Here is a 16,050-nt window from a genome sequence, read left to right on the forward strand (position 1 = left end):
TTTTGGGGTTTTTTGACAATAATTTTTATTAATTTTCGATCACAATAATCCAATGGTAGCTTCAGTATAACAGTGCCAAATTAAAATACAATTACAAATCCCAATAGTTTGTTTGGGATTCCTTGACTTTTGCACATGGAGTCAGAAATTAGGGCATGCTGGAATGTAGAAATAGAAGAAGTGGACAGTACAAATGTAACTGTATTGTGGTGTTTTAAAAAATATTATTGCACATATTTGAACATTAGGATGCCATTAAATCACGTGAGAGTTTTTTGCTGAATATTACAAATAGGCCTGGATTAAATGCATACAGTCCACTTTATTTCCTGCTTCCAAGCTGAAGGCAGACTCATAATTCATCATTGATGTCCCAGCAGAACTTGATGGGCAACTTTTCCATTCTCTCCTTAAAAACGCTCTCAAACCTTTCATTTTGTCCGACTGTCATCATGTTCTTCCAGTCTCCAATAGTGCCTGGATCAGGAGGCAGACAAAAAGTGCATTGTGGTGGTCAAATAAATATCCATAATTCCAGATATATTCAATCCCTAGTGGGCCTCCGTGTGAAAAAGTTTCCACACTCAAGATTGGAAAGACAACTATGTCACTCTTAAATATACAGTACATAATTAGAACAAGGAAAAACAACAACAGGGAAAGTCATAATACAACAACATATTAGGAAATAACAGAAACTGAGAGTTTCAAGAGGACTGGAAAAATGAAATCACCATTACTTGGTAGCTATCACATTTCAGTGTAATTATCAGGTGAATCTGTTGGGGATTCTGCAAGGAGCACCAAGTCAGTTTTTTCTACCATTAACTTACCTTTGCGAAGAAAATGTCCTTTGCTGTGGTCTATCATATCCGGTGGCAAGAACTCAAAGTTTGCCCTGGGATCTGCTTTCATTTTATCAAATGTAGCCTGATCCACAACAGCATCCACCTCCTTTTCCGTCAGTCTCTTTCCCAGGAAGTTGCATAATTTCAATACAGAGCTTCTTAGATCCTGAAATGGGACCTGGTTTTAATGTCAGGCCATCCACAATAGAGGAAACCTGACTAAAACTCATGGAACAGGCAGGAAAACAAGCAGGGAAAACAAGCAGGCGAGCTGCATATTTATTTGCCTAGTTTCTGATAATTGCAATGACATTGCATTATATTATACTTTCATTGTTGCTTTTATTCCATGTGCCATGCAGAAACCCATTATATTCTGGGGCATCTCTTTCTTTTTTTCTTTTTTTGAGGATAATCTTTATTTATTTTACATATTTACAGCCGAATACATTTCACTTACATCAAGTTTTCTTCAGCATTATTTTCCAGCAGTAAAGAAAAAAGAAAAGGGAAAAAGAGAAGAAGAAAAATAAAAAATAAAAATAAAAATAAAATAATATTAACTGTAAAACAAATATTAATACATATATTAAAATATGACTTCCACTCTACCTTTGTTTGCCTTTTTATAAATTGCTTTACATTTTCGCGGTTTGTCTTTCTTTATGTTTAAGGTTCTAGATTCATTATTATTAATTTCTTCAAAAATATACACGATTTTCTTTCCATGTTTATGTCTTTCCAATTTATCCACTCCATGCATTTGTCAAATTGTCTTGTTATCTAATACATTGTATTTGCTATTCTGCCTGAGTACCAATAAAGAAGTTTAAGCCATGGTTATGAGATTGTGTTCATTTTGCTGAGCTCCTTATGATGTTAATATCCTATCCATATATTTCAAAAAAAAATTCCCCATTCTCTTTCATATGTTTCGGTATCTTGTTGTCTTATTTTTGAAGTTAGTCTAGCTACTTCCATGTATTCCACCATCTTTTTACACCAATCCTCTATTGTTGGGATTTTATCCTGTTTCCATACCTGAGCTAAAATCATTCTTGCTCCAGTTGTTGCATAGAGGAATAGTTTTATATCGTTTTTCTCTACATCTTCTCCCACCATTGCTAAGAGGAAGGCCTCTGGATTTTTCTTTATTGTATATCTTAAGATCTTTTTTATTTCATTGTATATGTTCTCCCAATAGTTCTTTACCTTTTGGCATTTCCACCACATATGGATGAAATCGCCCTCTTGGGTTCCACATTTCCAGCATTTTTTATCCCCGGTCTTAAACAATTTAAATAGTTTCATCGGTGTGAGATACCACCTGTACATCATTTTATATAGATTTTCTTTCAATGATGTACAGGCTGTGAATTTCATTCTCACATTCCATAATTTCTGCCATTCTGTGTAGTCTGGGGCATCTCTTTCAACTGAGTCCACAAGTAAATCAATAAATGCCCCAGTTGCAAAAACAAGGGAGGTTATTTGACATCTCTCCTCAGCATCAGAGGGCCTGTGAAATGACATATCTTTCTTGGGATCATGACACTTTATTTATTACCCAATAATCCCTCAGGGGAAATGGTGACAGTTCACTATTCGCAGTCTGGCTTCTGAAAAGCTGCTCCTGATTCCATGGCCTGCTAGGCTTTGAAAAATCTTTAGAAAGGAGTCGAGACTAGCAGGGGAAGAGGCAGCTGAGTGCACTTGAATGATTCCTTCCTCCATTTTCTAAAGGTGAGTTTTGGTGGTTGTTAATATTGGACTGGATAGCATTTTGATAACTTACCTTCTTCATTTCTTCATAGGTAAGAAACAGAATATTGAAGTCATCCCTGTGAGAGAACCAGCCTTCCACATGGTCCAGCCATAAACTTGCAACTACTGATGGGAGAAAAGTTAATTTGGCATAAAATGTAGATCTGATTACTTTTTGAAAACATTCTGAGAGGAGCAATAGAAACATATAAATTCCATTTTAAAAAAATTAAAGGAATCCATTTAAGAACCAGCAGTGGTTACAAACAATTAAACACAAACTGAACCAATAACACCCAACCTTACCAAACACTTTTTAACAAAAAGAATTTGCAGACGACTTCTCCATTTTAAGGCTGCCTTCCAGCAATGTGATGGGAGAGTGGTGGGTGGACTGAAGATCAGTGATAGCCTTCCTCCAGCTCCCTAACTTCCCACTCTGGCATTTTCCTTATAAGGTGTGGCAGTTAATACTTGCAACATTTAGGAGACCCTTTCTGGGTTTCTGAGTTACAATTTAACACAAATCTCTACACTTGATTAAGGATTAGGTGTGCCACCCTGTAATGCACGGGTGTCAAACCCAAGGCCCGCGGGCCAAATCCGGCCCGCCAGACCTTGTCATGCGGCCCGCCCTCTAGAAGTAGGGCCGGTGTATCCACTACGGCCAGGACCCGGCGGAGCGCGCAGCCGTGGGCAAAAGGGCGAGAGCGGCGCCCGCCACTTGCTCCGGGGCTTTCAGTTCAGCATGTTTGGGATCGATCCTCCAGCGGCCTGCGCCCCCGCCGCCTCCCCACAGCCCTGACGTCAGGCGCTGGGCAGCCAATGGCAAGCGGAGGCGCCCGCGGCCGCTCCTCCGGAAATCAGAAGAGGAGCTCAACAGAGTGCAAAAGGGTCAGAGCCGCCCAGGGTCCAGGCGGAGGGGAAGTCGTGAGCTGGGAAGGCGGTCAGGCGCCGCGCTCCCAGCCTCACGCCCTGCCGAGCTCGTGGGGATTTGGAGGGCGCCAAGGAAGAGGCAAGGCGCCTCCCTTAAAACAGCCTTGAATAGAGCTTCTGAGGGAGGCCAGCCTCACTACCCGAGGCGCTTGGGGCCCGGCGAGCCCGCGGCGGGCAGCGGTGGCCGGAGCAGTTATTCTCCCTCGCCTCCCTCCGCCATGGCTGCGTCCGACCCACTGAGCCCCAGCCCGTGCCTGCCTGCCTGCGAGCGCGACGGGGGTGGTGGTGAAGGGAGGAGACTGCAGCGGAGAAGGGGGGTGACGGAGGGAGTGAGAGAGGGAGTGGACGGGGACCATGTCCTTTTAATAAAAGCAAATCCAAGCCGTGTAGCTGACAGACACGCGAGCCGCGTCGCCAGCGCACTGGGTCCTTTCCCTTTGGTGAGTGCCGGCCGGCGGCTCCTGAGCCCGAGGTTCTGCCTTGTGCCGGGGCTGCCGAGGAGCCCCACGGGGGAGGAAAGGAGGCGAAACCGCCTCCTCCTTCCCCCCGCCGCCACCACCTCCCCTCTCCGCTGCAGCGCCTCCCGGGTCCCGCACGCTGAAGCGCGGACAGCGCAAGGAGAAGCGGCTGCGGCGCAGCTGCTGCCCGCCCTCCGGAGAGAGCGCGTGTGCAGAAAGGGACACAGTTGGCCGCTCGGTGGGCGCCGGCATCCCGCTCGACCAGAAGCCCGCTCCGCTCCGTAAGGCGGGTTTGGCTGAGGAGGGAAGCGGCTCTCCCATCCCGCTGGCTCCAGTCGTGTCCCCACCACCACACCGCACCATTTGTGTTGCTGCGGTGTCCCTCTCCGTGCACCCCGGCGCCGAGCGCGCTCTCTCCCCACCCCCCTGCTGTCACTCTAGTTTCCGTGCGCCTGCCGCGCTTGGAGAGAGAGGGAGAGAGCCCCCATCTCCGCCGAAGCAGGACCTCCCCACCACCCCCGGGAGAAGGGGATGAAAATAAAACACAACACAGTCCCTTGTCTGTCTTTCCCTCTTTGAGTGATTTAGAAGAAAGAATGTTGCCCTTTCTTTCCAGTTGAAAATAACAGTCCAGAAAGAACAAAGTAATCCAAGCGGAAACAAAAGTAGCACTTTCACTCTTGCAATTGTTACATCACAATGGCTTCTCGCTGTCTGACAGAGTCTCTGCTCCCAGTAGTCGAGCGGCTTTTCCCAATTTCTCTCAGTTCTAATGTTCCTCTTTTTCCAGAAAGACAAAATTAGCTAGCCTCCCCCCCCTCCCGTCTCACTTCCGAAACCTTTCACGTCCACCTTCCTTGCAATCAAAAGGCCAAGGGAAGGGGAAAATGCTTCTGATGGCAAGAATTGAGATGGATCCTAATGCATGTTTACTCTGAGCTTAGTGAGTCTTAGTTGAAGTAAGCAAGGTGTGTCCAGGACCACCACCAACCAGGGAATAAGCGAACACACAACCACAATTGAACAAATGTAGATTGCTGTACTCCAAAAGGAGCAGGGGGGGGGGCTTCTCAGAAGGAGGACAGGAAGGACTGCAAGAGCCCTTTAAAAAGCGTTAGCATGGGGGGAGGGAGGGGTATGTGTGCAAATCTCAGGCTTGGGCCGTGGTTTTAAGAGTTTGGTCAAAGTGTGCGTGTTTCAGACTCCCTCTCCTCCTCTCTCTCCCTGCGCCTCTCCCTCTCTGGAGGTTTAGTATGCTGGCTGACAGCTACGCTCCGATCTTTCCCCCTTCTGTTTGTAGGTGATCTTTCCCCCTTCTGTTTTACCGTCTCCTCCCCCCTGCTTTGATGTCTGTTACCAAAAATCATTTTTCAATAAATTGTACAATAATTGTACATTTGAATATCTACTTGCCATTATTCTGACTATGTTTCTGCTTTCAGAGCTAGTTATTACTTACATTATTACAAAAAACAGTAATAATTGAATGCAGTGACAATAATTTATGATAATAAAGAGTGGACACATAGTCCTACAGATTCCACCGGCCCTTTGAGGGTGACCAAACTGCTGATGCGGCCCCTGATGAATTTGAGTTCGACACCCCTGCTGTAATGATTTGTAGCTGATTCAGCCAATTGAAGGCAATATGCAAATCAACCTCATTTGCTTTGGGAATTGGCCAGATCTATTCCCTACCTTCTGCCTCAATGGACACCAGTCATCAATGGCATAAACTGGTGTAGTTGGAGTCTCAGTTGGGAGAAACTTTGTGATGGATGTGCCGCTTTGCATTTCTTAGTGCAGAAAGTATTGATCTGATGTTCTGAGGTCTTTTCTATTCTTTCATGTTCTGATTAATATAAGAGGATTCTGGAAACTTCTGGAAACTTCCTAAAGCAGTCAGAAGCCTTATGATTGTTTTCAGAGTACAGTCTGGTTTGAACTGGTTCCCTTATCTCTATTCTGCAAGGTCATGCTGGCTATAAATATAGGCCAGATGGAGCCTGGGTTTTACTTTCTCTTTCTGTCTCACTTCCTTCAGGTGTGGAGTGTCTGTACATAGGAAGCTTAATGTTAAGTTTTAGCCATGTTATAAGTTTTAAGTTTTGTAAGTGAGGCCACTGGATTTTTAATGGACTGTGCTGATCCTGAATGTATTGTATTTGATTACGTTTATGCTCATTTGCCTTCATCACAAGTAAAAGCTCTGCAGGATGAAATATTGCCTCTGGTCTATACTCTTCTGAATTCCGCTACATGTTGAATTTTTTTTCCTCCCCAGGAGAAGCTGGGGAGACAGGGTCTGTCAGGAGGGATGTGGAAAATATGTTAGGACATGGCATCAGATGTGGCATTCTGAAACCTTTCCTTACCACACAGAGAATTTCTTTAATCTGTTGTCAAAGGAGGATAAAGATGAAAGGACAAAAGTGATTCATTTTAGCATTGCAAATCATCCTTACCCTTTCCAGCCAAAAACTTCTCCATGAAAATTCCAAAATCTTCTACTTCTACCTTTCCCAATGTGACAAAAATTTTGGAGAAATGGTAATAGGAAACCAAGACGTCCTTTGGGTTTCGGACCACATAAACAACCTGCAGGAACAACAACAAATTCTATTATATGGCTGGTCTATTTTATTTGGTTCCTGTAGTTATTTCTGTGGCTGTGAAATGTGGGGTATGTATGCATAAAAAAATAAATGGATGGATCTCACATCTCTCTTATTGTACATTCTTGGTGCTTCCTAGTTGCTTTATAGCCCTGGTAAACTCACACTCTTTTGCAACATGCATGTCACACGCACAGTGCAATCCTATGGTGTTGAATGAGCTTATTCTTATTATGAGTGTTGGATGACACCCTCCAACAAGACTTTTACTATGATGGAGCATAAAATCTTTGCTGTGTAGGAGTCATGGGAATTATTCTAAGCTCAGGGTGCGCAGAGCATTAATCATTCATATGGACAATGGAATTGCAGCTGGATGAACTGCCCTCAGAAACTGAGAAATATTAACAGAAACTGAGATGTTAATTTAAATAAGACAATACAAACGTTTAATTTGATCAAATAATAAATGTGGCATAACCTACTTTTGCTCTTCTGTTCTTTAATCCCTTGGGTACTAAATAGTAGGGTAGATGGGAAAGAAAGAGACGAGGTGATGGATGACTGACGTAATCCACATTGCGGATCTTGTACTCCAGAGACAGAAACCTGTCTAATATGTTCAAGTTTTCCATTCCATTTCGATGACCTTCATGATAAATCAAGCTCAAAATATTTTCAGTCCATACTGTGCCTATAAAAAAAAAGAATAAGCCTATTTAAGAGCTATTCAGAGCTTACTGTCTGAATTGCAACACTGTTAGAGATAAGAAATGAGGGAGAGGAAGGGAATCATGGGAAACAGAGCAAGCAGAGGCAGATTTAGGGAGCTGGCTGCACGGGTTGCCACCACTATGATGTAAAATAGAAGGTGAGAGGTAGGGAGTACCAAATTTTGGTATCACACAGACCACCACTGAAATAGGGGCAGCAATGAGTGAATGAAGAAGATTGACCAAGGCTTCCCGTCCATTGTGGATGAGAAATGAGTTTACCTAGAGTTCACATCCTCATAGAATTTGAGGATTTGGGAAGACAAACAATATTTGCAAATGAATTCCTTTATTGCTCAGAAAGCTACCAAAAGCTCTATTCCAGATTCTTCCTAGCACATTATACAAATGATAGTCAAAATCCAGGGAATGAAAAAAGTTGTCTGTTCTCCAAAGTACTTTGATTTAGCAGATTCAAAGTATTAATTTTTATCAATGTATTCTAGGAACAGGAATGTTGACAAATGGCCAGTGAGAAGGAGGATTGAAGAGGATTTGAGAAGAAGCCCTGATCCCCGAAGAAGATTTGAGAAGAAGTAAGAAGAGGATTTGATATCCCACTTTATCACTACCCGAAGGAGTCTCAAAGCGGCTAACATTCTCCTTTCCCTTCCTCCCCACAACAAACAGTCTGTGAGGTGAGTGGGGCTGAGTGACTAGCCCAAGGTCACCCAACAGCTGCATGTGGAGGAGCGGAGACACAAACCCAGTTCACCAGATTACGAGTCTACCGCTCTTAACCACTACACCACACTGGCTGAAATTTGGACATCTGGGAAGAAATTCTGAGACTACCATCTAGCAGAATGGGGAAAACATTGATATTTCTGCAGTGTATTGTTAAATATATTGAATAACTGATACACAAATGATTGGCAGACAGGAATGTTGGCAAATGACCAGTGAGACAAACATAATAGGCAAAATAAAGTTGCAGAAGCCTTTCTTCATGTCACTCAAGCCCTAAATGCCTATACAATGCAGAACATCCCCTCGCTCCCTCCCTGTTATTGGGTCTACTCCACCCTGCCAACCCCTCAAAGCAGATTTGGGGAACACTGGGGACACAAGGGGAGAGAAGAGTGACGGAAGTTCTGGTGTGGAGGTTATTCCATGTAGGGCAGAACTGCATTGGATATGGCTCCCTGTTATTGGCAAAGCTGTGGCAGAAAAATGCTGAAATAAAGAGTCACAGGATGAAAGGTTTTTAAGAATAGAACTTTACAAACACCATCTTACAACCACATACAAAATCCTGAAAGTCGATGAATACAATAAACCCCTAGCAACCAAAATTGAATGTTGTGGATATGTATTTATGTTGTTTTCAAAACCTCAAACAGGTTGAAACTGGTGGAAAAAATATTATTCCATCTTTTTTAAAAAATAATGGCACCAGTTCACCTTTATGTATCCAGGCAAGTTCCATACTACCCATATTGACCTCAATTTTGCATGTGGTTTTAGACTTGCGCTAGGATAATACTGATGCAATGTAGATTTATGCGGGTATCTGTCAGGGGTTCTTGCGACTACTCCAGAGTAACGACGCTCCACATGCTTGTCTTTCAACAGTGTTTTATGGGTGCACTCTATTTACAGTGAGCTAGGTGTCAAAAGCGTGTCTCCTCATTCCGATGCAGAATCCGGCACTCCCCTCCCCGTGACTTCTTCCAACATAAGAGTCTTGGGACAGCAAATCTCCTCCCCCTTTTCTTCCTGCGTAATTCCGGAACCGGAGGAAAGGGTCTACGCCCCATGCTTTCCTTCTCCCCCCCTTTCCCCCTCTGTGTAGCTAGAGCTCTGCCATGCTGCCAGAGCCCTGGCACTCTCCCTCCAATTCCTGACAGATTTCCTCAGTGCCTTCGCTCCCATCACTGCTTGGGGAGGAGCTGCTTCTGATGCAAGGGGGAGGTTCTCTATACTGTCTCCCCCTTACAGTATCCATCATGGTTGAATAACAATCATGGTTCTTCCTATGAAAATACACTCTTACCTGACTTTGGATAAGTGAATAAAAATACATCACTGTCTCTTATTTCAAAATCATCCAGGGTATCTAAGTGCTCCACTGAAGTCAAATCAGGCTGGAAATAAAATCCTTTGTATGTGAAAAGGTAGTTCTCGTCTGGTTGCATTGCCTGCATAAGAATCAAGAGAAGAGAACAGTTCCCTGTATTGTGGGAAATCACAAAGAAATAGAGGTGTCATTTTGTGAAATCCTACTCCTCTTGCAGATCTCATAGCAGAATCCTATACTTCTCTTCCATCACAGGTGAATAACATAAAGGTCCATCATTTACAGAACAGAGACTTGGCTCATCATTGAGGCTAAAAAGCAATCTTTCTCTCGGTTTATTTCTGTTTTTAAAAATAGTGCTGCTTTCAACTCCCCCAGTCCTTACACTATTTTTTTGTTAGACTGACATGTCTTCCCACTACCCTATAGTTCTTCTTCATCTGACCCTTCCTCATTCCTAAGAGAGCTCCCCTCCAGAGACAACTCACCTTGCTACTGCGCTGGCTTTGCCCTGCACAATAAGGCTTTTCTCTTTCACCCTGACACGGTTGTTTCTCAAGTGCATGTGTGCAGCATGCAAAATAGCAGCCCATGGCGTCATTTTATGCTGCCTGGCGTCATAGTTTGGTCAGTGCTGCCATCCTGACACTCATTCTTGTACTCAGGGGAGGTGGGGAGGAAGCAAAAAACTGCCCCCTGGAAATGGATCCAGGGGAAATGAAAGACTGAAGTCTATTGGGAACTCTTGCCAATTCCTCCTGGGTGCTTGACCCACTTCAAGAAATTGGGATGATGTATTTACTTGCCTGCCTGGGCCAAACCAGTTTTCCTTCCGTGTTAGTCTCTGACTGTTTCTGGGGATGTTGTAGAGATTTATTTCTGTTCTTCTCCCCTTACGACAGACAGTCCATGCATGTGCATTTGCAAAATGAGTGGATGCTGGATGAATGGGACACATGGCTCTTGTGTATGTTTGAGGAGGAATGGATGTGGAAGAGGGGGAAAGAGACAGGGTGGTAAAGAGAAAGCTGTTGCTCAATGCCCATTTAGCTTCCATTGCCAGCTCTGGCTGCAACTGCTGCTGAATTGGGGTGCCCAAGCACGTTCCATGGAGGGAATGCTGCCCTCAGCTTCATCTATGATAATACAGAGAGTTGACTACACTAAGGTTAACAGACGTCCACGTTTCCCGGGGACAATCCCTGGATATATAAATCAGTCCCCTGACAAAATCCTATCATTCCTACAGAAGTTGAAAAGTGTCCCCAGATTCATTGAAAAAAAATCTGGTAATCTTAGACTGCACATGAAATGAGCCGTATTGGGGCAGACATTCCAGTACTGAGAAACCACTGCCAAAATAGCCCTTTCTTTTTCCCCCTCTCCCTCCTGCTCCAAATTCTCTCCTCCTATGTAGCGTCTGACACGGAAGGCAACGATGGGCTCAGTGGAAGACATGAGGAGGTGGGCAATTGTTATGGGAGAAAATTCAAGGCTCCATTGGGTGCGGAGGAAACCAAAGTTGTTTCCAGTGTGTTGCTTGTTTTTTTTTATACCTGTTGGAACATTTCAGGCCGTAATATATAATATAATGCACCAAAGTGAGATATACCACCTTGTGATATTATAGACGAATGGGTGTTTTATAAACATTTAAATAAAAATAAAATCCATTGCTTAAAAGTGATAAAGAAATAAAGTGTCATTAAACCTGAAAATCACTTTAATTCTCTTTATACTTGTATTGTATCGCTAAGAATTGCAATAATCGTTTATTGGAAAATGTATGTACAAAATAGTAACAAGAAAAATTCTCCATTTGATTTTCCAATACTGTATATAAATTAAGGGTTTTATCCCACGCCGAAAGAGCAGGGTTCCACTTGCACAATTGGAGTTTACATTCAACCCCCTTAAAAAATGTTTTAATCACTGGTTGCACAAATGTTGCACTCCGTGTAATACCAGAAAAAGAATATGAATTGTGACAAGAGTTTTTATGCATCTGATGAAATATGTTGTTGTTATTTAGTAGTTCTGCTTTTCCCTGCAAAGTTTAATTGATAACAAAACTTACCTACCTTTCGTTTTTAGAGTCAAAAAGTGTGGGGGAGATGGAGAGAGAGATCTCTTCTGCAGCTTGGAGTTCAGAGCTCTCCAGGAAACTGCTTTATAGAATTCTGTCAGCTGAGAAGAGTTGGATTAAGCCAATGGTTCCTCTTTAGGAAATCATTCCTGGCATGTTATGCAAGAAAGGAAAGATAAACAAGGGTGCACAGAGGCTGATAATGTAAAACAGGGGGAGAACGTGCTTCTTTGCACAAGCAACAGCCAATATCAACAGTGGTCTTTGTCCATTTAAGAAATAATTGCAGCATTACGTCTGCTTAGGTCCAATAGTAGAAAATGGGCTCAAATGGTGAGAGAGACCTGAGATTCACCAGTGGGTGTCTATTTGTACACACATGCCACTGAGTTACACCCCAATAACACCAACTTGAACTCCAAAATAATCCCTATTTGTTTTAATAAAACTTACTAAATAATTAGCATTGGTTGTTTTAGAAATCTATCCAAGAAAAGTATAAACCTTTTTCATTTGCACACAGCTTATCTGAGATCAAACATTACCCAAGCCCAAAAATAAACTTTCAGATCCAATAGCCTGGCAGCAATCTTTACCACCCTTCAGGATTTTGAAGGACTTACAGAGTCCACATCAAGATGGATAGTTCCCAGTCATTATAGTCAGAATTCCATGAAAGCTATTTCCCAGTAAACAATACCACATGCAGGAATGACTCGTTTTGTTTTTGTTTATCATCTAAACCTAATGTTTTCAGGAATATCTTTGCATAGAAAAGGCTTCCTGTGTTCTCCTTATTAAACTGTCCAAATCTATCCTGCAAACCTCTTTCAATGTCTTGGACTTGGGCAGCTCCACAACTTTGTCTCTTCCCTGTACCTCAGCTCTTCCCTCACAAAATCACAGGGTTTTTTTTTATACAGCACCCCTGAGATTGTGAAAGTGCAATTTATTTTATAGTTGCAGGGTTTTTTATTTCAAATGTGAAGAAAACTTCCTAACAATCAATTTTTCCAAAACTAAAATAGTCCCTTTTGGCAAGACAAAACCAAACCCATCGTGGATCCTCGAGGGCCACACCATCGACCAATGCTCAGTTTTTAAATACCTGGGCATCACTTTCCACCATAGATTATCATGGACAGCCCACTTAAACACAATTATTCTGGCTGCTCGCCAGACCGTTGGTGCTTTAGTAAAAATTTTCTACGGAAATGGTGGACAACTGGTGGCGCCGATCAGGAAGATCTACATTAGTAAAATGCCCCCAATGCTGTTATACGGGGTGGAAATATGGGGATGGAACATGAATGTACTCCAACGACTAGAGACTCTGCAAAATCTCCTGGCAAGAAAGATCTTGGGCCTCCCTAATGGGACCATGGCCGCCCAATTGAGACTAGAATTGGGACTACCATCTATAGTAGCAAAAGCCCATGCCAGGATAATTATCTACTATAAATCCCTTGCAGAAACTCAAAACTCGCTGCTAGCTAAACAAGCCTTCACAACCCTTACCAGCAGCAGCACCTGGCCTAAGGCCATGGAATCCATTTGTGACCGTTACTCCCTCCCAGACTTTGCTGCCCTGATCTCATGGGAGAATGACAAAATTCATAGCTGGATTCTAGCTAGGGATGAAGCTTTCAATCTAGCACAATCTAAGGTGGCTAAACTCTCCACGTGGCTCCCCCAAGTGAAGGTAGTTAGATACCTGGCCCACTATTTGTGGGATTTGACAAACCCCAAGCTAAGAAGGGCTTTCACACTAGCCCAATTCCACGTCATACCTACAGGGGATTGTGCCATCTGGCAGACTGAAATTGTTGCCTTGATGGAACAATTGGAAGAGTGTGAAGTTGAATTCCACCCACAATAAAAAGAGAGATGAAGTGAATGAGTCAGATGATTTATATTGCCATCTGGGTCACCAGTAGTTAGTTAGTTTGGGTTTTTTTGACAATAATTTTTATTAATTTTCAATCACAATAATTCAATGGTAGCCTCATTATAACAATGCCAAATTAAAATACAATTACTAATCCCAATAGTTTGTTTGGGATTCTTTAACTTTTGCACATGGAGTCAGAAATTAGGGCATGCTGGAATGTAGAAACAGAAGAAGTGGACAGTACAAATGTAATTGTATTGTGGTGTTTTAAAAAAATATTATTGCACATATTCGAACATTAGGATGCCATTAAGCCACATGAGAGTTCTTTGCTGAATCTTATAAATAGGCCTGGATTAAATGCATGCAGTCCACTTTATTTCCTCCTTCCAAGCTGAAGGCAGACTCATAATTCATCATTGATGTCCCAGCAGAACTTGATGGGCAACTTTTCCATTCTCTCCTTAAAAACGCTGTCAAACCTTTCATTTTGTGTGACTGTCATTGTGTTCTTCCAGTCTCCAATAGTGCCTGGGCCAGGAGGCAGACAGAAAGAAAGTGCATTGTGGTGGTCAAATAAATATCCATAATTCCAGATATATTCCATCCCTTGATAGGAATAGGGGCCTCCATGTGAAAAAGTTTCTACACTCCAGATTGGAAATACAACTATGTCACTCTTAAATATACAGTACATAATTAGAACAAGGAAAAACAACAACAGGGAAAGTCATAGTAGAAGAACTCTAAAGTTAGGAAATAACAGAAACTGAGAGATTCATGAAGACTGGAAAAATGAAATCACCATTACTTGGTAGCTGTCACATTTCCGTGTAATTATCAGGTGAATCTGTTGGGGATTCTGCAAGGAGCACCAAGTCAGTTTTTTCTACCATTCACTTACCTTTGCAAAGAAAATGTCCTTTGCTGTGGTCCATAATATCCGGTGGCAAGAACTCACAGTTTGCCCTGGGATCTGCTTTCATTTTATTAAATGTAGCCTGATCCACAACAGCATCCACCTCCTTTTCTGTCAGTCTCTTTCCCAGGAAGTTGCATAATTTCAATACACAGCTTCTTAGATCCTGAAATAGGAAATAGTTTTGGTGTCAGGCCATCCACAATTGAGAGGCACAACCGTCTAGTGACTAAACCTCATGGAATAGGCAGGATAACAAGCAGGGAAAACAAGCAGCCTGCATCTTTATTTGCCTAGTTCGTAACAATTGTCATTGCATTATATTATATTTTCATGTTGCTTTTATTCCATGAGGCCAGCATTATATTCTGGGGCAGCTCTTTCAACTGAGTCCACAAGTAAATAAATAAATGCCCCAGTAGCTGATTCAGCCCATTGAAGGCAATATGCAGATAAGCGTCATTTGCGTTGGGAGTTGGCCAGATCTATTCCCTACCTTCTGCCTCAATGGACACCAGTCAGCAGTAGCATAAAATGGTGTACAGTAGTTGGAGTCTCAGTTGGGAGACACTTTGTGATGGATGTGGCGCTTTGCATTTCTTAGTGCAGAAAGTATTGATCTGATGTTCTGAGGTCTTTTCTATTCGTTTCCCGGGGACAATCCCTGGATTTATAAATCCTATTATTCCTACTGAAGTTGAAAAGTATCCCCGGATTCATTGAAAAGAATCACGTAACCTTAGACTACACATACAATGGGCTGTATTGGGGAAGACATTCCAGTACTGAGAAACCACTGCCAAAATAGCCCTTTCTTTTTTTGTCTCTCCCCGGCACCAAATTCTCTCCTCCTACGTAGCATCTGACACAGAAAGCACTTGCAAGGATGGGCTCTGTGGATGACATGAGGAGGTGGGCAATTGTTATGGGAGAAAGTTCAAGGCTCCATTGGGTGCTGAGGAAACCAAAGTTGTCTCCAGTGTGTTACTTGTTTTTTTAATACCTGCTGGAACATTTCAAGCCATAATCCTATATAATAAAGTCCCTGTGTCTCTGCGTCCAGATTCCCTGTGTCCGCGCTACTGCGCATGTGCCCCACAGACACAGGGATTGGATGCAGAGACACAGGGACTTTATTATAACCCTCCTGCCTCTGTCAGCGTCTCTCGGCCTCTCCCCCCCCAGGCTACCGCCGTCTCACCGCTTCTCTGGGAGCGCAAGATGCGCGTCGCCTCCGCCTCCGCCGCCACCCACAGTTGAGCAGGACGCACTCCTGGCCCTCCACGGCCCGGCCCTTGGCAACGGCCGTCTCTAATACCACGCTGGGAGGAGGGTAAGGGAAAGGGAAAAAACCACGGCAAACTGCTGCAAACGACAGTCTCTAATACCACGCTGGGAGGAGGGGAAGGGAAAGGGAAACTACAATGCCCACAAAGCAAGAAGGGGCTTGCAAGGGCTCAGAACGCGGAAGCTACCTCTCGGCATGCTGGGAGTTATAGTTTTTAGTAGTTTTTAGCAGGAGGTTTCCCCTCCAAATCGCTGTTCCGCGCCTCACCTCCCGACTGCTCTAACACACACTCTCTCTCTCTCTCTCTCTCTCTCTCTCCCCACCCCCACCCCTCTGCCTAACATGCCAACCGCTCCTGGCTGGACAAGCGCCTCACAAGCATGAGGAGAAGGAGGCTGCTTTCTCCCCCCTTTTTAGCCTCCTATGCAAGCGCAAGTGGCACACACGCACAC

The 16,050-nt window shown here is 43.4% G+C and overlaps 3 protein-coding genes across 6 annotated transcripts in view; all 3 read right to left on the reverse strand.

Annotated features, from left to right (window-relative positions):
- Positions 1-14,476, reverse strand: LOC118082144 (amine sulfotransferase-like). 4 transcript variants are annotated; one of them, XM_088666033.1, is made up of 8 exons: positions 14,296-14,476; positions 11,496-11,601; positions 9,391-9,535; positions 7,107-7,315; positions 6,472-6,604; positions 2,644-2,738; positions 834-1,014; positions 1-477 (listed from the first exon to the last, which is right to left on the reverse strand). In XM_088666033.1, exons 3-8 carry the CDS (start codon positions 9,530-9,532, stop codon positions 353-355), a joined length of 885 nt encoding a protein of 294 aa, XP_088522159.1. In that variant the 5' UTR covers positions 9,533-9,535; positions 11,496-11,601; positions 14,296-14,476; the 3' UTR covers positions 1-352. The 4 variants fall into 4 exon arrangements, with proteins under 4 accessions (XP_088522159.1, XP_034965029.1, XP_034965027.1 ...); XM_035109138.3 differs by having other exon boundaries at positions 11,492-11,601; positions 14,296-14,362; XM_035109136.3 differs by lacking the exon at positions 14,296-14,476 and having other exon boundaries at positions 11,496-11,649.
- Positions 1-16,050, reverse strand: part of LOC118082145 (amine sulfotransferase-like) — a 47,032-nt gene that overhangs the window by 23,483 nt on the left and 7,499 nt on the right. The window lies entirely within an intron of this gene.
- The window catches only part of LOC118082756 (amine sulfotransferase), a 24,813-nt gene continuing 22,505 nt past the window's right edge, over positions 13,743-16,050 (reverse strand). The window contains exon 9 of the mRNA XM_088666021.1: positions 13,743-13,922. Within this exon, the coding sequence (XP_088522147.1) occupies positions 13,798-13,922 (125 nt within the window). The 3' untranslated portion in view covers positions 13,743-13,797. The remainder of the gene's footprint in view (positions 13,923-16,050) is intronic.

Source organism: Zootoca vivipara, chromosome 3 (assembly GCF_965207765.1).
Source record: "Zootoca vivipara chromosome 3, rZooViv2.hap1.1, whole genome shotgun sequence".
NCBI lineage: Eukaryota > Metazoa > Chordata > Lepidosauria > Squamata > Lacertidae > Zootoca > Zootoca vivipara.